The 21,743-nt window shown below is 48.0% G+C and overlaps 2 protein-coding genes across 2 annotated transcripts; one reads left to right on the top strand and one right to left on the bottom strand.

Moving 5' to 3' along the window:
- The first annotated feature begins 5,915 nt into the window (after positions 1-5,915).
- Positions 5,916-6,764, top strand: LOC125536022 (uncharacterized). Its single transcript, XM_048699101.2, has one exon. It carries the CDS (start codon positions 5,985-5,987, stop codon positions 6,237-6,239), a length of 255 nt encoding a protein of 84 aa, XP_048555058.1. The 5' UTR covers positions 5,916-5,984; the 3' UTR covers positions 6,240-6,764.
- A 7,913-nt stretch (positions 6,765-14,677) lies between these two features.
- LOC147991839 (uncharacterized) lies at positions 14,678-15,301 on the bottom strand. Its single transcript, XM_087538835.1, has one exon. The coding sequence runs from the start codon at positions 15,299-15,301 to the stop codon at positions 14,678-14,680; it is 624 nt and encodes a 207-aa protein (XP_087394961.1).
- Positions 15,302-21,743: the final 6,442 nt, after the last annotated feature.

Raw genomic sequence — 21,743 nt, 5'->3', positions numbered from 1 at the left:
GCAGTTCTCCTCGAGCGCGGTTGCTGGCGCGCACACGTGGACGTGAACGGGCAGGGGTGTGGCTATATGCAGGTGGGCGCGGGGGCGTGGCCACGTCGCGGAGCTCCGATGGCCATGGCGATGCACGGGCGGCTACAGCGACGAAACGAGAGGGGGGTAGGAGGAATCGATGTTGCTCACTGAGAGGAGGTCGGTGGTGAGCTCGTACGGGGTCGTGGTGGACGAGGTGATGCAGATCGACGGCGAGGCCGTGGCGAAGACAAACGACGAGGGCGGCCTCAGCGTTGCTCCCCGAGCTTGATCCAGTGCGGTAGGCGGCGGAGACGACCTTGGTGTAGCTGGAGGACGCCTGGGGCCGCTCGGGGTGGCTCCAGTGTACGCGGACGACGACGGCGAGGCGGTGACCGAGCTCGGTTGTGAGCGAATTGAGAGGAGGAGGGTGCACGGGCGACGGCAGCGTACGGGAAGGAGTAAGCGCGCGAGCGAGGGGGGAACAAGCGGGGGGCGGAGGAAAAGATCTGGGGGTGCTGACTTGGCCGAGAGACGGGGAGGGCTTGGTCTTATCCCCACAACTACGTGGGTTGGCCCGGGTGGGCCGTGGGCCACGGGAACAGGAAAAAAGGGGGGTCTTTCTTTTGTTTCATTTTCTCTTTCTTTTATTTACTCTTTTCTGTTTATTTTACTTTCTGTTATATTAGTTTCTTCAAAATATCAAGTTAGCACCTAAATTAGCATCATCAAATTAGGTCACTATCAAACCTAGTTTGGACCCAAAATAAATTAGTTTAATATTTTATATTTTCAAAAGCAATTAAATTATTATTTTAGCCACTGTTTTTATTATTTTAGTGTCTTTAATTATTTTTTTAAAAAATGTGGTTTCTGCACCAATATTATTTATGCTTTATTTGCTACGACTTGAACATTTTAATTTTAAAGTTTGAAAACTTTTGATGTTTGCTTTTAATTCAATTTTGAATTTGAATCGGTTTTGAACTAACGCGAGATTATCGACAGTAATCGAGGTGATGTGACACCATTAGCAGAGGTTTACTGTAGCTTGATTATCCGGGCGTCACACAAACACCCATATAACCAATGTCTCATGGGTAGGGCAAGTTATCACCTATTTTGCACGAGCGATTCAGCCCTCAAGATGGCCTCGAATCGAAAAGCGTTCAACATGAAAGTTGCCCGGCTCATTGAAACAGATAAATATTCTTTTGGGTGCATCTTCATCTAAGGTGGTATGCAGCCTGTGGGTATCAAAAGCCAAACTGCTATCACAGACCTATCTAAATCCGAGTTAGATTAATTTTGGAAGGTTTTGGACGGGATTTGGAGTTCTTTTTTCGTATGGGAAGTTCAGACGCCTCATAAATAGATGAGAGGTAATGGATGGTTGAACAACACACAATCGACAAATTAATAGATCACCTTTACCTTTTCTTCCTTACCTTCGTTTTCTTCTTCCTCGTTCTTTGTTCGTTCTTTTCGTTGCAGGGCGACGAAACTTGAGGCCCTACGGGCGATCAGGTCGACTTAGTGCAGCCCATAGCCGCCCCATGTCCTGACGGGGTCCCTCCCAGGCGTGAGGGGGTTCGGCTCTACAAAAGTGTCCGTTAGATTGCTTGCATATCGTGCTTCCTGTCGGGTCTCCTTCGACATGACCTGCAGTGCATCACCCCCGACGTCGAGGGTACAAAGTGACGTGTTTGTGTGCGAACACAATTCTTGGAGAATACGATGGGGACGAAGCTTCGAACGGTCTCCATCCCAACAGTCGGACCTTGAGATGGAGGTCGGTGCCGACACAAAGAAGAATGGTAGGGGAGAAAGTGTTAACTTGAGGGATAATGAATTGTTGTGTGGTTCGTGGTTGGCCACTAGTGTTGATTTGTTCATGGCACGGAGCGAAAGGGATCAACCATTTGGTAGAATGTTCATGCTTGGTTCATGAGCACAAGCACTACGATCCCTATCGGCTATTGCACGGAAGCGACCCTGATTTGTGGTCCGAAGTCGCTCACCCTTTGATGGTACACCATTCAAGATGTCGCCAACAAGTATTGCGTGAAGGAAATATGCCCTAGAGGCAATAATAAAGTTGTTATTTATATTTATTTATATCATGATAAATGTTTATTATTCATGCTAGAATTGTATTAACCGGAAACTTAGTACATGTGTGAATACATAGACAAACAGAGTGTCCCTGGTATGTCTCTACTTGACTAGCTCGTTAATCAAAGATGGTTAAGTTTCCTGACCATAGACATGTGTTGTCATTTGATGAACGAGATCACATCATTAAAGAATGATGTGATGGACAAGACCCATCTGTTAGCTTAGCATTGTGATCATTTAGTTTTGTTGCTATTGTTTTCTTCATGACTTATACATGTTTCTGTGACTATGAGATTATGCAACTCCCAAATACCGGAGGAACACCTTATGTGCTATCAAACGCCACAACGTAACTGGCGATTATAAAGATGTTCTACAGGTGTCTCCGATGGTGTTTGTTGAGTTGGCATAGATCGAGATTAGGATTTGCCACTCCGTGTATCAGAGAGGTATCTCTGGGCCCTCTCAGTAATTCACACCACTATAAGCCTTGCAAGCAATGTGACTAATGAGTTAGTTACGGGATGATACATTACAGAACGAGTAAAGAGACTTGCCGGTAACAATATTGAACTACGTATGAGGATACCGACGGTAGAATCTCGGGCAAGTAACATACCGATGACAAAGAAAATGACGTATGTTGTTATGCGGTTTGACCGATAAAGATCTTCGTAGAATATGTAGGAGCCAATATGAGCATCCAAGTTCCGCTATTTGTTATTGACCGGAGATGTGTCTCGGTCATGTCTACATAGTTCTCGCACCCGTAGGGTCCGCACGCTTAACATTCGATGATGATTTGTATTATGAGTTATGTGATTTGATGACCGAAGTTTGTTCGGAGTCCCGGATGAGATCACGGATGTGACGAGGAGTCTCGAAATGGTCGAGAGGTAAAGATTCATATATTGGAAGGTTGCATTTGGACATCGAAATGGTTCCGAGACGTTCGGGCATTTTTCCGGAGTACCGAGAGGTTACCGGAACCCCCCAGGAAAGTTAATGGGTCTTAGTGGGCTTTAGTGGAGAGAGGGAAGAAGGGCTACGGGGTGGTGCGCGCCTCCCCCTGCCCAAACCGAATTGGACAAGGGGTGGGGGCGCGGCCCCCTCCTTCCTTCTCCTTCTTCCCTCCTTCCTTTCCCTCTGGTGGAAGAAAGGAAAAGGGAGGGCCGAATCCTACTTGGACTAGGAGTCCAAGTAGGACTCCCCCTGGCGCGCCCAACCTGGCCGGCCTCCTCTCTCCCTCCCTCCTTTATATACGTGGCCAGGGGGCACCCCAATAGCACAACAGACAATCTCTTAGCCATGTGCGGTGCCCCCCTCCACAATTCAACACCTCGGTCATATCATCGTAGTGCTTAGGTGAAGTCATGCGCCAGTAACTTCATCATCATCGTCGCCACGTCGTCGTGCTGACGGAACTCTCCCTCGTCCTCAACTGGATCAAGAGCTCGAGGGACGTCATCTTGTTGAACGTATGCTGAACACAGAGGTGACGTACGTTCGGTACTTGGATCGGTTGGATCGTGAAGACGTTCGACTACATCAACCACGTTACTAAACGCTTCCGCTTTCGGTCTACAAGGGTACGTGGACACACTCTCCCCTCTCATTGCTATGCATCTCCTAGTTAGATCTTGCATGATATTAGATTTTTTTTTTGAATTACTACGTTCCCAAACATTGTGGCCATTACAAACAACTCCAGAACCGGTGGCCAAGTGGTGCACTAATCTTCGGGCAAGTAAGTTGTTTATATGTTTGTCATTTTGCCGAATATGCTCCATGTGTTGGTCATTTAGCCGGATATCATGTGTGCACATTGTTGACCTCCTTTTCTGGCCATCTCTTGCGTGCACATTGTACTTAAAGGTGGATAAGAAGCACATAGTTTTCAAGCATTATTGTCTGAAGTTGAATGTGCACCCCAAATGGCTCTTATCCATTGCCAATGCCGCCAAGACCGCTGGCATAGCCAATGAAGACGAAGATGGTGATCCAACTGGCACAACAAAAGGAGGGCTTGAGCTGGACAAGAAGGTCAAAAGGGGTTTCTGGGGAGGAAGAGGAAGGAGAAGGAGACGCGAGAAGGCGCAACGACCAAGATAACAGAGAGGTTCGAGGACATTATGGAGAAGGAGGAGGAGACATGCGTCAAACACAATGACACGAAAAAGGAAAATAAGGTTGAAAGGTTTGACACGTTCATGGCAGCAATTGAGAAGAAGAATAAGCTTGAATGGGAGATGGTTGAGCTCGCAGCCAACTCAGACAATGCCAAGATGTTGACATTGAATATAAATGGCTTGGAGCCCAATGCGATGAAGATCATGCAGGCCTACCATGAAATGATGTTCAAGCGTTTGGTGGCCGAGTTGGAGGAGCTGGCCGTTGAGTAGTGGCTGCACAATGAAGAATTTGCCATGGATAGCCGTCCACCTATGCAAAATTCGACGTTTATTGCATGGATAATTGGTTGTCTATGAAAAAATTGACCTTTTTTGCACGGACAGTCGGACGACAATTTTTGGGATCTGCTAGATGTAAAAACTTGTTGGACATTGATTTTTTTTGGTTGTGATGCATATGGCAACTATTTCACATATGCAAAACATGCTATTGATTCCCTCTAAAAAAATATGCTATTAATCTAACATATACATGTCCAAGAAAGGAGACCGGACCTGTTTCAAAAAGAAAAGAAAGGAAAAGAAAAGAAAAGAAAAAGGTGATTTGATGCACGTGGTTGGACGACCGGCTTCCATATGTATGTTTGCGAATGTGTCTGTGGACGTTAATTGTGTCTGATTCAAGGCACGACATTGAAGATCGGAAAATTGCTTTTGGAGGCCGAGCTTCATAGAGGCCTCTAAATGCAAAATTCAAAATTCATGAAAATTCATATTTTTTTACATTTGAAAAAATTCTAAAAAGAACAGATATAGATGAAGGCATAATGCACAAGTGTGTAATTTTTTTAGAACGAAATACGTTGAAATGAGGTCTATGCAAAAAAAAATCTAGGACTTTTTAACACATGAATTTATCTGGTTGCATTTGAACACACTTCGTTCTAAAATTTTACACACATACACCTCACATTTTTGTTTACTTGTAGAATTGTTTTCAGATTTTTTTGAAACCAGAAATTTTGATTTTTTAAAAATTCGGCCTCCGTCGAGGCCGAGATCCAAAAGGCCATACTCAATGAAATTGCTTTATATATTATATGTGATGTGAACGCGCCTTTCTCTGATCGAGGTGCCAATCGGCCGGCCGCCCCCATCCACAGCTCAAGCTATGACTTGTGGCAAGAAAGCGAAAGCACATCCGGACATGGAGATGCGGATCGATCCCGCAGATCCAATCTGCTTCTTCCCATCAATTCCCTGCATCACTCCTAAAACATCAGTGTGTGACGACTTGACGAGCGACAACGCGATACGTCTTCAGGTTCCTTCGAGAAACCTTGCACTACTGACTTGCCATCCAAGCCTAGCCAGCCGACCCCGCTGCCACTAGCAGCAGCAGCCAACGTGGAAAGTACAAGGCGGGCCCACATCCGACCGTCCAAAATTTAGATATGCACGCATTCGCCGTGCCGAGACACTGGCTACCCCACCCGTCACTGAGACGTGCAAGCTCCTGCCTGGTTGAACCCGAGCCCGATACGCTTTTGGGGCCCACGCCGGAGCGCGCTTTTGGGGCCACCTCTGACCTTTTCCGGCCATCGCTGCGCTCTGCTCTCTCCCGGCTACGCCTATATAATCCCCCTCGCAGACAGAACCTGGAGTATATCCAGCCTCGACGGCGAAACAATCCACCAACCTCTCGTCCTCTCCCCCGCCGGAAGAATGGCCACCAAGGGCTACCAGGCTCCAGCTCCGGCGATGCCCGCGGCGGGAGGGGGCGCCGGTTCCGGCGGTGGCGGCGGCGACGGCAACAGGGCGCCGAAGGGGAGCAAGCCGCGGCGTGGACAGGTCAAGGAAAAGATCATCAAGGACGTGGTCGCCGCGGTCGCCAACATGGCCGCGGGTCTCGTCCGCGCCGACAAGAACGGCGCCGGCACCGGCGGTCTCCCGGCCGCCGGCGACGCCGGTGCCAAGTGAACAGCCCCTGTGTTCACGCCCGTCCTCTGCTGCTACTCCGTGCTCATTTTTTGTGCGCGCAGCAGATGCCGGAGCAAAATACTACTACTAGTATTGTTAAATTTCCGTCGCGTCGGCGTCAGCGTCAGCGTCAGTGGTGGGCGGATTCAGTTGCCTTATTTGAGGTAGCAACTGGTCTCTTCATCCGGTCTCGTTGATCGTCTTGCTGCTGCTGGTTGGTGGTGAAGCCTCAGCTGCTAGCATCTCGGGAGGTTGCGAAGGTTTTTTAGTGCCAACCTCCTCATATGTTTGCCGCTGCGTCTTCATCTCCTCCTCGAGCAGGCCTGGTCGATCGTAGGTTCTGTCTTCAGGTTGTGTGCTGCTGCTTGCCTGGGTTTGATTGTGTGCTTGTGTGCGGTACTGTAAAAAGGAGGGACGGATCAGCGTGTATTATGGTCCGATCCGTCCTTCCTTGCTTGTGTGTGTGTGCTCGTAGTATTGTGGTTCCGTTATTTATCAAATCATCAATACTATATATACTAAGCATTTCGTGTTGTGTACTAACATTTCCGCTTGACCTTGTGCATGATGAGTGCAAAAGTTACTCCCTTTCAACATCATGTGTGCTGCAAGGAAAAAAAACATTTTTTTTCTGCGCTGTTTGAGGGGCAACGCAATCGTGGTAATATTCCCAATGGGGAAGAAAAAAGAAAAAGAAGATGGTGATATCTGATGACGCAAAACTCAGCTCATGACTAGTCCAAGGCAAGTCACCGTCCCCGATCAACTTGCTGCCGATGCCAAACGCCTGGTTTGACAACCTCGTGCAAACGCCCTAAACAAACAGCTTCGCTAAACAAATCAGGGCGCGAACTCGCGACATGACACGCAAACAAGGGCCCATTAGCAGCAGCTTCAGCGTTTGATTATTTTTCTGACTTTCTTGCTCCCCTGAAAGCAACCACTACTACGCGGTATCGCTCTGCTCAAGTGGCCAGCGACTGAAAAGGCCGGCCGGGTCCGCCCACCAATACCAATAGTCATGGGGATCGAGCACCTATTTAACATGTGTATGAAAAACTTTAGCGGTCAGTCAATTTTATGAAACGCCGGATCAGCATCCAACGCTGATCAAGCGCCCGACACTGTTCTTACTCCTCCTCGGTTCTCTTCTTCCTATTGTGTGCCACGATCTTGACCTGCCCTACCCGCTTGTCGCCATCTCCACGGTCGACAGGGCGCTACCACGCGCCCCCTCACCACCACACCCTCCCCTCAACATTCTCGTATTGTCGTGCTTACCGTTGTCACGGCCACCCCTCTAAGCCCCCCTCTCCCTTGATCTCACGACGACCCCGACACCCCTCACTCGCACCGGGCAACCCGCATCCTCACTTCCGTCTGGGGCGTCGTTGCTCACAGTGGCAGCCCCGTCTCCAGCGAGGTCCTAGCTCGGTCTCATCGAAATCGATGCTCATCGGTGTTGCTCCTCACGTCGGTCCTCTCTTCTTTTCGGCCTTGTCCCAAAATCGACCGATGCATACAAAAAATTTAGGCACCTGTGATTTAGCAAACGTGATAATCATCTCATTCTAAGCATAGAAGGTTGGCTTTATAGGAGACAATCGCTGTTCATGTTCGTCGGTGTGCTCTTGCACACTGGCGGACGACCGTAGTTGAAAGAAGGGTCAATTGTGTATGAGTGGATCACCACGCAACATTAAAGCATCTTTACTCTTTTTCCTTAAATTAAACTTCTCAAGCCACCTCCTCAAACTTAATTATATTAATGTTCATTTTCCATTTATTTAGTTAGTTTTCTTATTGAAGTTGAAATTATTAACTAAAGACCACAAATTTGAATATTTTGAATTTATACTCTAGTGGAAATATTTCAAAATCATTGAAAATTCTGAGTTTTCAAATTAAAATTTAAACACACCATAGGGTAAGAATGAAGTATAATCTGAATAAAGCATGATAGAAGAATTACTAATTGGTAATTACTCACAATTGCTCAACAAGATCATCTTGGGGTTGTTATGAGGTTTTAGGTTCTCGATCCTGCAATGGCCTACGAGATAGCTCTAGACACTTTTTGGTTGATGTTCCGGCTCCACGTGTAACCTAGTGTAATCATACTCATAGTTCTCCGACTAACGTCTATCAATATTGATGATCATGTTGTGCAAGTTTACATATGTTGTCATGATCTGTCGTTGTACCTTTTGGTCCTAATACTCAACAGGGCTACAGTCCAGAGCAAAGCGAGCTTGTAGCACCGTAAAAGCTCTCTCAATATCCTTTCTCGCAGCTTCTTGTCATGTTGCAAAGTGAGATCTCTTGTTTTCATTGTGGTCGTTGAATATCTTCACAAATGTGACCCTATGGGTGGTACATGGTATCTACAAGGTAGCCCATGTTGTGGTGATGGCTTTGAAAACATAGTTCCAAGGAGGAGCTTGGTTGATAGCAATAATCCCAAATAGAGGATATCTCTTGCAGGAGATTGAGATCATTGTGAGAGCCAAACATCCCAAAGTATGAGTGCCAAATCCATATATCCTCTCATGGAGCTGTTTAAAGAATGATGATTGAATGCATACAAGACAACTCTTTCATGTCCAATGCATACAATCAATGGGTCTGAACATCCCTGGCCAGCCTCTTGCTTCATATATACCCATAAGACTTGCAATGTGTTCCTCATTGGGTGCCCTCTTGTACTCGGTTCTAAAAATCTCGATAACATATAATGTGAATCTATTCGTGCGCTCGAAGATGTGGCATCCTCTCCAATGCGAATGTACTCAAGAATAATGCCAGCTACCACTCCATTGCAAACACTCAAATAGTCTCGCTACACTTCATCAAAGGGGCTTGCACTGATTTCTCCAATGGCATCCCTTCTTAATGTGAACCAAGGATCACGCCTCTCCACAACTTGTGCAATGCACACGGAATCTTCTTCTCCTTCGGACGGATAAATCGGATTATTCACAAAGTAATTCCTGACAAGTTTTTATGTCATGTTGTCATGGATGCGATGACGGTTGGACTGAAAACCGCATCTCTTACTTTCCCTCGAAAGGTCATGGATAATGCCATCTCGAAATCGTCTTCTCCTTCGGACGACTAGTCGTCGCAAAACTCTTGCAACGTCCTCTTCATCTACACACTGCATTTTCCAGGTCAATGGCGTGACAGCCTTCGGCGTGCCACCGTAAGCGTGTAGCTATAACGACAGTTTGACGATTTTTTCCCAAAGAAAAAAGAGCACTCTTCTTTGTGCGGAATAGAAGCTTATCGCCTTATTTTTATCGCAAGTAGTACGCACTACTAAAAATGATGTGCGATGTGCGAATTGGTCGCCCCATCCACGAACTGGAGCTATCATATCATTCTGGTGGCAAGAAAGCCAAAACGCGTGAAGCACCACGCAGGCAGGAAGATGTGAATCGATCGTGAAGATCCAGTCCGCCTCCTCCAATCATCTGCTAGCATCACTCACATCATCACTACGTGACGGCTTCACGAACGAGAAGTGCGTCTCCGGATCTCTTCTTCTTCCGGCAACCATCCGATCCCGCCGGCTAGCTCGCACTGGCACCAAGTGGGCATGTACGTACTACGTGGAAAGTACGCCGCGGGCCCACTTCGTCATTGAGACGTGCAAGCTCCTGTGCCGTACCGTCGGGACGCCGCCCTACACGTGGGACGGCGGCGGAGCCCGCCCGCGTGCTTTGGGATCCGCCGTCTCTGCGCTTTCGCCGCTATGCTCTGCTCGCTCGTGTCTCATGTCATTCCGTAGCATTTTGTACGTAACAGTGAAGCGCCGGTGGATGATTAGTTCCTTACCCTGTGCTTATAGCATCTACAGCCGGGCTTTACAAATCCGATCCCTCAAATGCCCGTGGACGCATCCAGGCACGTCCATGGACAATGATCGGACACGTCTCAGATTAGCCATTTTGCATCCGCCTCACCCATATTTTATTCCCAAAATTCATATAAAGCATGCAGAATGAATCCTACTACATCTATGTACTACCCTAAGCTACTCTTCATCGTCAGAGATGTCCACGACAACGGTGCCGGGCGCCAGCTGCAGGGCCCCTCAAGTATTACTTTCTCTCTTTGTGCTGGCCTGCCAGGTCTAGTCCAATTAATCTACGTCAAAATAAGCGCAGGCCACAAGCGCAGGCCATGATGCGACTGAGATTGCTCCCGGTCTGGCGATGCGAACGATGGCTGAATTCCTGATCTTTTTTCTCGTGTACTTTGTGCGCCGCCTCGACCTCCCGAGTCCCATATCTGAGAAGAGACTGAACGCCGGATCACAGTCGCGGATCGTGCGCGCCGGCCGGCCACATCCAGTACGTGACGCCGACGGCGCAAATCCAGGACAATTAAGGAGAAGAAGAACCAGAGAATTAGCGACGAGTTACTTGCTCCAGGATGATTAGGTGCAACCAGAGAATCAACAACGAGTTACTAGCTGGACGTTATATCCAATGGACCAGGTAAATCATACTACAAAACTTGATTGATGCGTATAACTTCTTTTTTTTTTGAAACAAGGCAAAAGGCTTGCCATTTTCATTAATTAAGGAGAAGGTTTAGATAAGAGCCGCAGAGCGGCAAGAAAGAAAGATTACTCTCGCGACATAAGCGCACTCAGGTGGTTGGCTCCCGCCAACGCCCAAAGATGGGCCTCCTCTTTGATCTTGGCAACAATAATGATGGTCGGTGAAGCCGTGTTGCGAAAAACTCTTGCGTTCCGCTCCTTCCACATTTCCCACATAACAAGCATCAGAACAGAGGCAGTGGCTTTCTTGATGTGCCCTCCAGAGTTTATCGTCTTAAGCCACCAATCTCGAACCGTGTCTTCATGGCGCCAAATCAGTGGCGAGTGGTCCTGCATGCCAAGCCAGGCGACCACCGCATGCCAGACACGGGTAATGAACCTACACTGGAAGAAGAGATGGGAGGCGGACTCTTGGACTTGTTTGCATAGGGGACAAAGTCCACAGTTTGGCCATCCTCGCCGTTGTAGTCGATCCGCCGTCCACGCACGGTTTTGGATGATAAGCCAAGTGAAAACCTTGCATTTTTGGGGAGCCCAACTCTTCCAGATTGTGGGAGCAGTTGGGCTGAGAAGTAGGCTCTTGAATTGTGCCATGTACGCTGTAGCCGTCGAATATTCACCACTGGAAGTGAATTTCCATGTATAACTTCCTTTTGTTTGCAGTTAAGTTGATACAAATAACTTAACCATCTATCAACACGTATTTTCATTTGGTTATATGGATTAACAATAATTCACCCTTTTGCCGGATAGAGAACCCATACAATTTGAAGAAAGTTATAGTTGAGGTCCAGCGCATTGCACCCTTCTATCCCATCAGTAACATAACTATCTACAATTTGTTGCCAGGTATAATAAATGATGATCAAATCGTACTTCGTTGTTTAGGAATATATTACCTTAGATTGTCATTTGTGCGTTCGACTGAAAAAAGTTAAGATTTTATTGAGTTGATCTAGTGCCATTTAGCATTGCATTAGTTTCAAATTATTAACTATTTCCTTTAAATTTGACATGAATGTTATTCTTGATGATGTATGAATTGCGCGATGTATTGATTCGGTGCAATGTGCACGGTATATATAAGTATAAAGTGGGGCTCTCCCTCAATCTATACAACAAACTAGAGAGATGGGCCTAGTCAATATACATGCACAAATAACATACTCAACACCCCCCCCCCCCCCCCCCGCAGTCGAAGCGGCACCGCGGCTGACGCAAAGACTGGACCAGAACTCCTCAAAAGACGACATAGGCAAGCCCTTAGTCATGATATCTGCAAATTATTGGGAAGTAGGGACGTGTAAAACACGAATATGGCCAAGAGCCACCTGTTCCCCTACAAAGTGAATATCCAACTCAATATGCTTGGTCCGGCGATGATGTACCGGGTTAGCGGAGAGGTAGACCGCCGAGACGTTGTCGCAGTAGACCACCATGGCACGGTCAACAGGACAGGAAAGCTCTTGAAGCAGTTGGCGAAGTCACGAACACTCGGCGACGGCGTTGGCCACCGCACGATACTCAGCCTCAGCACTGGAACGAGAGACCGTAGGCTGCCGCTTGGACGACCACAAGATAAATAAGGGTCCAAGGTAGACACAATAGCCCGAAGTGGAGCGACGAGTGTCAGGACAGCCTGCCCAGTCTGCATCGGAGTAGGCGGTGAGGGCAGTGTCAGCGGAGGCGTGAAGCATGATGCCAAGATCCATAGTGCCAGAGACATAGCGGAGAATCCGCTTGACGGCAGCCCAGTGGACGTCTCGAGGAGCATGCATATGAAGACACACCTGCTGCACGGCATACTGGATCTCCGGTCGAGTCAGGGTGAGGTACTGAAGTGCACCAACGATAGACCGATAGAAAGCAGCATCCGAAGCAGGAGTACCATCCGTGGCAGAAAGCTTGGCCTTCGTATCAACGGGCATAGCGGCGGGCTTGCAGTTAAGCATGCCGGCGCGCTCCAAGATTTCGTGAGCGTACTTCCGCTGATGAAGGAAGAAGCCATCCGGACGACGCACCACCTCGACACCGAGGAAGTAGTGCAAAGGGCCCAAGTCCTTGATGGCGAACTCAGCGCGAAGACGAGCCGTGAGCTGACTGAGGAGACCAGCCGTACATGCCGTCAGGATGATATCGTCGACATAGAGCAGCAAGTAGGCCGTGTCGGAGCGCTGATGATAGACGAAGAGCGAAGCGTCCGAGCGGGTTGAGCGAAACCCAAGCTGGTGGAGAAACGCCGTGATGCGCTGGTACCAAGCGCGCGGAGCCTGCTTGAGTCCGTACAAGGACCGCGAGAGCAGGCACACATGGTCGGGAAGCGCCGGGTCAACAAACCCGGTGGCCTGCTGGCAGAAGACCTGCTCCTCGAGGTGACCATGAAGAAAGGCGTTGGAGACGTCCATCTGGTGCACCGGCCAAGCACGGGAGACCGCAAGGTGAAGAACCGTGCGAATCGTGCCGGGCTTGACAACCGGAGCGAAGGTGTCGATGAAGTCAATGCCAGCACGCTGTCTGAAGCCCCGAACGACCCAGCGCGCTTTATAGCGATCAAGAGTACCATCAGAACGGAGCTTGTGTTTGAAGACCCACTTCCTGGTAATCACGTTGGCGTGCCGGGGACGGGGAACAAGCTGCCACGCCCGGTTGCGCAATAGGGCGTCAAACTCCTCTTGCATCGCAGCCATCCAGAGCGGGTCACGAAGAGCGGCTCGGGCGGAGGATGGCAATGGCGACGGCTCAGAGGTGAACGCCGCATGGACGTAGTCATCCGCGGCGTAGCGCGAGCTCGGGCGAAAAACGCCCGTACGGGCGCGGGTGATCGGACCGGCCAAAGGTGCCGGAGGCGCGAGGGCCGGGGGCGCCGAGGGGGCTGGCGCCAAGGGTGCCGGGGGCGCCGAGGGGGGCGGGGGCGTCGGGAGCACCCAGGAGGCCAGGGGCGCCGAGGGGGCCGCAGGCGCCGGGGGGCCGCGGAGGTCGTGGGCACCAGGGGGGCGCGGGCGCTAGGGGGGCCTGTGTCGCGGCTGTAGGAGGCGCCGCATGCGGGGGGTGCCTCAAAGCCAGGGGCGGGCCAAGAGAGGCGCGCGAGCACCCTGGGAGCGGCGTTGAGGAGCCCGCGTCACTGGTGGCGGGAGGAACAGCCGGACATACCTGCTGAAACGGAACACATGCTCATCAAAGTAAACGTGCCGGGAAATGAACACACGGTGGGAGACGGGATCGAAGGAGACAAGATTACCAGGATGAGCAAACATGTGAGCCGTAGCCCCGGTGTTCATGTACCAATCGCGCCTCCGGTGTAGTTGTTCGGCGTAGACGCAGCGTGCAGCGCGGCGAGGAGCGCCGGATCCCAAGGTGCCGGTGGCAGGGCCGGCGTGGGTGGCGGTGGGGCCGCAGGGAGACCGTAGGCGCCGCTCATCTGCGGCAGTGGGTATCCTCCGTACGGCTGCGAAGCCGCGTAGTACGCCTGGTGCACCAGTGGGCGCGGCACGGGAAGCGTCGGTGCAGGAGCCCGTGGAAACCGGCATGGTGTACGCATGGACGACACCGGTCCAGGGGTTATAGCTGGAGGCCCATGGAGGCGGCACCTGGAGCTGCTGCGGCGCCTGAAACTGCTGCTGGTGCTGGCCAGCTTGCTGCGGCTGCTGACCGTCGCGGCGGCCACCGCGCCGGCCCCCGCGACGCTTTTCAGCGGGAGGAGCGGGGGGCGCGGGCGGGCCGTACGACAATGGTAGGAGCCCCGGCTGCTGGGGCGCCGAGAAAGGCGCCTGATGACGCTGCTGGGGTGCCGGGGCAGCGGGAGGCGCCGGAGGCCCGCCGCGGGTGGTACCGAGAGCGAGGGCGGTGTGGATGGCGCGCGTCTTCACCTGCTTCATCCGCTTCTCCTCCGAGTGGAGGTACGCAACGAACTTGGCGAAGGACGGTTGGGGATGAGGCTGAGGTTCCCTGCGGCGTTGCCGAAATCCTCGTTGAGCCCAGCAGTGAGCGTGCTGAGGAGGAGGTCATCATCGACCTTGGCGCCGATATCGCGAAGCTCGTCAGCGAGAGTCTTAAGGCGGCGACAATAGTCGTTGATGGAGGTGTTGTCCTGATGACACCCAAAGAACTTTTGCTGGAGCTTGTTGTCGGTGAAGAGCCCGTTCATCTTGGTCCACACGGCGCATGCATCATCACCGTCCGTCACGACCGTCTGGAAGAGGTCGGGCGTGATGGTAAGGAAAAACCAGCGAATGATCGTGATGTCGATGGTGGACCAGTCATGAAACTCGGAAACAAGGCTGAATTCGACGGTGCCGTCCACGTGGCCCATGAGATGATACTCCCGGAATACGAGGGAGAAATACGTCTTCCACGAGTGGTAGGAGGAGTCCGCCTGGGAGAGACGAACCGGCACCCGCTCGAAGATATTGAGCTTGCGGATGTCGTTGACATCGGGAGAGTTGGCGTCAGCGAACGGGTTAGAGTTGGTGGACGTAGAGGAGGTGACGGATGACATAGCGAGGACGGGACAGAGCTGGTGGCGCGGATGGCTCGGGTGAGATTTACGGCGGCTTCAGTGATACGGTTGGCGGGCGGGCAGGCAGTAGCAGTAGTACGGCAGCAGCGGATGACGCAAGTGGACTCGGAGTCAGCGATCGCGGGCGGCGTGGCGCTACGGCGATGTGAATTGGCGATCTGGTGGCCGGCGATCTGGTGTTGGTGGCTAGCAATCACGGGAACGGCTGGATGATGTTGGCAGCTAGTGTGTTGGGGGCTAGCGTGTTGGGCAGCGGCTTGGAGCGCGATGGGATCGCGGGCGGCGGCTAGGAACGAACGACGCGGCGCAGCGCAGGGTTTGGAGAGGTAGCGACGCGGCCGGCGCAGGGGTGCGCGGACGGCGGCGAAGGGAAGACGGCGACGGTGGCGACGCAGGAGAAGGCGCGGCGGCGGAAGCTAGGATTTTAGAATCTAAAAACTGATACCATGATGATGTATGAATTGCACAGTGTATTAATTCGGTGCAATGAATACAGTATATATAAGTATAAAGTGGGGCATCTCTCCCAATCTATACAACAAACTAGAAAAGTGGACTTAGTCAATATACATGTACAAATAACATACTCAACAATTCTTATATGCATTTTAAATGTTTATTTGTGGCATTTCATATACACGAGTTAATTGCAGGGAAATACCATATTTAGGGCAGGCGTGACAGATCAATACCATTATTCGGTTTTTTTGTATGTCAATATCATGTCTAGGGCAGTCTGTTATATATTGGTCTAAACCGTGCATGACAGTGTGTTGACGCCGTATCTGACCATTGGGGCCCGCCTGTCGAGGGATGGCGTGGCTGTTCTTTTGCAAAAAAATACTCACACTTTTTATTTAATCGTGTATCCCTTAGTTCCGAAAAAAAGGACCTGACAGGAAAAAACGTACAAAAAGTTATTCAGCGAGGGCGGGATTCGAGCCAGAGACGGGGCGCACACACTGTGAGCGCGACGGCCACTACGCCATGTACTCAAATCGTGACAGTTAAGGCAATCTTTCTTTGTAATATTATTATCCTGGACGTTCCGTTTTATTGTATTTGTTTTTTTCGGATTTCTTTTATGTTTTTGCAAATCGTGGTTATTCTTTGCCCGTACGCAATGTGCGTATCGTATATTGAAAAACTAATACACATTATATGTTAAAAGTTTATCATATATACAAGTTTATAATAATAAGATCTTTGCGCCGAACATCGTATACATACCGAATATTTCTTCAGGTGTATCTATTTCTTTACTTAGACGATGAACGTTATAATGCAAAAAAAGTTCATTGTATATTAAAAAAATTCACTGTATAAAATTAGCACCTGAGATAGACAAAATGTTTTATCTAAAAAGAATGAAGGAAGGAGGAAATACGACATAAAAGCTTGAAATACTCGATAACTAATACCGTGCATGCAGAAATAAATAAGAAATTATATGTCAAACAAAATTTTGTTTTCTGCCGCTTCAGAAATTGTAATTCTTAATGATGCGACTTGCACATCGCAAGGCTCTACAAAAATGTATACATGGACCCAGCTTTGCATATAGTGCATCCACCCACTGTGGATTGATCGAGTATATAACATTTTTTATGCAAATTTATTTATAAATAGTACTCAGCCAACATAGAAATAGTACCTCTTGCATTTGGAAAATATAGCTTCCTGTGAGTTTCTATAAATTTTCTACCGATGTTTACAATGAAAAATCCAAAGCAAATGGAGAGGTAAAGTATAGTTTTTAGTAAACCGTACTTCATATCTTGTATTAATGATGGTAAAAAAATGAAATAAACTACTCCCTCCATTTCATAATATAAGAGCGTTTTTGACACCACACTAGTGTCAAAAACACTCTTATATTATGGGACGGAGGGAGTATATATGTTTCGCCATCAATGTTTAGAGAAAATACTGAAAGAATAGCAACTAGAAAATACTGAAAGAATATTATGGATAATAAAAAAAACAGCAGGACAATGCTGTGGACAATGCGCACCCGGACAATGCGCCTTGCTGCGGATAATAAAAATAATAATGAAAGAATAGCACCTGAAAAAGCGGAACGTCAAAAGTCCTTCTATAATAAAACAAATAATTGCCTATAATTCAATCGAACATGCACTAGCGTAGCGGTCGTCGCGTTTGCACTGTGTAACCCCAGGCTCCGGTTCGAACCACGCTTGGCGAGCCCGCGCATATGTAATTTGTGTATGTTTTTTTCTTGCAGTTCCTTTTTTCGCAACTAAGGATATATGTGTGATTAAATAAAAAGTGTGGGTGTTTTTTGCAAAAGAACATGCCACGTCATTGTCATTCCCTGACAGGCGGGCCGCAACGGTCAGATACAGCGTCAATACACCGTTATACAAGGTTTAGACCAATATGCAACAGACTGCCCCAGACATGATACTGACATGTAAAAAAACTGAATAATGGTACTGATCTGTCACACCTGCCCCAAATGTGGTACTTCCCCGCAATTAACTCCATATACACATACTCCCTTTCTTCCCGGTGTATACGACTTAATTCAAAAATCTCACCAACCAAAAAAGGTAATATATCGGTTACTATTTCAATTGTCATATTACAGGGCCCATGGTTTTTAGTTTCGCCCGAGCCCCCAAAACCCCAGGACCGGCCCTGGCTGGCTGGACGGGCGAGTAGGAGGGCTCCAACTCCTCCTGCTGCTCGACCTCATCCATGTAGGCGAACATCTTCGCCTCCTCCACGGCCTCTTGTGCTTTCATCTCCTGCCGGCGACGGCATCTTGCCTTCGCAGCTGACTCCGACCGAAGGGAATCGAGGATGGCCTACTGCTCCGCCTGGAGATCCCCGTCGCCAGCGACCCCACATTCTCCTCCTTCGGCTCATCTCCCTCCTCCCCAAAGTCCTCCTCCTCCTCCAACTCCTCCTCCGGATCCATTGCATCCGGAGGCAGCCCCGCGGCGATCCGGGCTTCGCACCTAGCCCAGATCTGCTCAAGGAGCTTGAGACGGCGCTCCGGCGTCAGAAAGGGATTGGTCCTTACCCGGCGGCGTGGGGGCATGGCTACTAGTCGGACGGGTGGAGTGAATAGTGGTGGCGGCGGCGGATGGGAGGAGGAAAATATGGATTGGCTGGTAGGGTTTCGGTGCCGCTGGTCGACTTAAATAACTCGGCAATGCACTGCTCGGCCCGCTGAAGCTGTGTCACGCGGCGCCACCGATTCAACGGAGGAAACGAGTTTCGGACCACCGGATTTAAGGGCGTTTCCGGCTGGGACCCCTTTATCTGTTCGACATGACGGGCGTGCTCGGACGCCCCATGTTAAATTTCGTTCGGTTAGTACAAGAGTGGTCAGAGCAAATTTGCAAGTCTGCATTGGGATCTTATGGCCTTGTGCCCTTATCCAATTCCATCTACTAATGTGTAATGTGGACGCGCCTTTGTGCTTCCGGTGTGCCAATCGATCGGCCGGCCGCCCCATCCACAGCTCAAGCTATCACTTGGTGGAAAGAAAGCGAAAGCACATCTGCACATGAAGCTGCGGATCGATCCCGCAGATTTTGATCTGCTTCCTCCTTTTATTTGTTACAATTACTTGTAATTTCTATTTTTAATGAAATAGTTGGTAGTCTCGTACGATTTATTTTCGTCTTTCTCCCACATCTCCTGGATTTTTTTCATCTTCCCTCTCACCTTCTAATATCGTTAGTTTTTTCGTCGGTTTTACTCGCCCCCCTCCCACCTCCCAATTTCATCCGGTTTTTATTCGTCCCACCTCCCACCACTCCCTGGTACTGGTTTTTTTCTCTCCACTCTTTCTTTGCAAACCAATAATTTTCTAACATATAAAAGATCACGAATCTATATTTCCTTACCCGAATCAATCCCTCCCTACATCAGTGCATTTCTTTATTAAGAAAACTAACACGTAAATCTTAACGCATTGTGAACAAATCCCGTTATGGACCTAATTAATTTATTATGGAATCTATACGTGGTCGCATTGGTTTTTCTCTCTCCACTATTTCCTTGCAAACCACTAATTTCCTAACATACAAAAGATCACGAATCTATCTTTCCTTACCCGAATCAATCGCTCCCTACATCAATGCATTTCTTTATTAAGAAAACTAACACCTAATCTTAACGCATTGTAAACAAATCCAGTTATGGACCTAATTAATTTATTATGGAATCTATACGTGGTCGCATTGGTTCTTTTTCACTCCACTATTTCCTTGCAAACCACTAATTTCTTAACATTCAAAAGATCACGAATTTATCTTTCCTTACCCGAATCAATTGCTCCTGCATCAGTGCATTTCTTTATTAAGAAAACTAACACGTAAATCTTAACACATTGTAAACAAATCCCGTTATAGACCTAATTAATTTATTATGAAATCTATACGTGGTCGCATTGGTTCTTTTTCTCTCAACTCTTTCCTTGCAAACCACTAATTTCCTAACATACAAAAGATCACGAATCTATCTTTCCTTACCCGAATCAATCGATCCCTACATCAATGCATTTCTTTATTAAGAAAACTAACACGTAAATCTTAACGCATTGTAAACAAATTCCATTATGGACCTAATTAATTTATTATGGAATCTATAACGGGATTTTTATAACATACAAAAGATCATGAATCTATCTTTCTTTACCCGAATCAATCGATCCCTACATCAATGCATTTCTTTATTAAGAAAACTAACACGTAAATCTTAACGCATTGTAAACAAATCCCGTTATGGACCTAATTAATTTATTATGGAATGTGTAACGGGATTTTTGTAACGGAATTTGTAACGCATTGTAAACAAATCCCTCTATGGAATATGTAGTTTAGGTTCTGATTCATTTCAATCACATAAATAAATAGGTAATTAAGAATTCAGAACTCGCACCATATATTTGAGATTACCTTCCTAAAATATAGACGTAATATTTTCCTAGATAACCTTCCAAAACAAAATGAGATATTCCTAAATAACAAATCATCAATCCTGCGCACTATATCATTATTATTATCTCCACTATTAATTGACTATCACAAGTTTCCTAAACAACAAAAGAACATATCTTTTACTTGTGGGCGTACGCATTCGCGCGCCCCTATGGATGATGCCGTGCGTGATACCATGGAGGATGTCGCGGCCGGGCCTAACACTTGCGTGATACTCGAGAATGCCAAGGCGTGCATCACGATGTCAAGGACGGCCATGACGGGAGGCGTGTCGTCATACCACCACGTACATGTGTTCGTGGATACGGTCATATTATATTTCTTGTCATTAATACACAGAGACACACATACTACATTCTCAAATCAAGTGTGTCCATTCAAATGTCAATAAAATTGGTTAAGGAAATGTGTCCTGCAATACTTGGTAGTCGTCATCATTCGTAGCAGCCATTCATGCGATAATATTTTGTAAATCGAGCGCTGAATCAATTTAGAAATAAAACCATTAATGTAATTAATTAACTAGATGGTTAATTATGTATGCAATTAATTAGGTCCATTTAAATAGAAATTATTTTTTTGCATCCAATCAATTTTGAAACCAAGTCATTAATGTAATTAATGGTTTAGGTAGACACTTAATTATGCCTACAGATAATTAGAAGTAGAGATTTTTTCCAATTAGACGGGTAATTAGTCGATTTGGTTGGGAGTTAATCAGGCGTGCGAAGAATTAGGTAGGTTGTTAATTATTTATGTAATTAATTAAGCAAGCAATTCATCGGGTTGAATCATTTTAAAAGTGCTCATCGGCAAGGACAATCAACAGGCTCTCAGCGACATGGTCGAGCACCACTTGGCAGCATGGACAACGGACACCATGCGCCCGCGACATGACGACCTAGCACTCACCAAGATGGATGACGACCATCCTCTGCAGGATGTCCACATGTTGACGGTTTTTGAAACGTTCGCAGATAAGTACAACACGACATTAGATTGGCGAGGTGGTTCATGCTATAGTTGAAAGGGAGTGCTTCATGAATAAGAAGGAAAAATGAACTAAAGCGACCAAGTGGTCCATGGTGTTGGAGATGGAAAGAGTGTTCCAAAAATATAAAGTGAAATAAGAAAGAAAGAGTATTATAAAAAATAAGTAGGATGAGAATTAAAACTGGCGAGGAAGGAGGAGGAAGAAGAAGAAGATGAGGCGTCGCTGGCAAACGCGCTGATGTTGGCGTCAAGGAAACGGGTTGGTGAAGAGACTAGGAGTAAAAGATGTGGGGAAGGACGAGGAAGAGAAGAACATCAATTATCCCTTCTATCAATGAATGGTATCTGGGCTGGAGGTGGAGCTTATTGGCGACTAGGAATACATTCAGGTTGCCACTTACCTCCCATGTCAGTGTGTATTTGCGAAGTTGAATGGATCTTTGAGATTGATC

This window comes from Triticum urartu, chromosome 1A, assembly GCF_056163025.1.
Source record: "Triticum urartu cultivar PI428250 chromosome 1A, HENAU_Tu73, whole genome shotgun sequence".
In the NCBI taxonomy this organism is placed as follows: domain Eukaryota; kingdom Viridiplantae; phylum Streptophyta; class Magnoliopsida; order Poales; family Poaceae; genus Triticum; species Triticum urartu.
The sequence above is the reverse complement of the archived record's forward strand: the minus strand, read 5'-3'. Positions and strand labels throughout refer to the sequence as shown.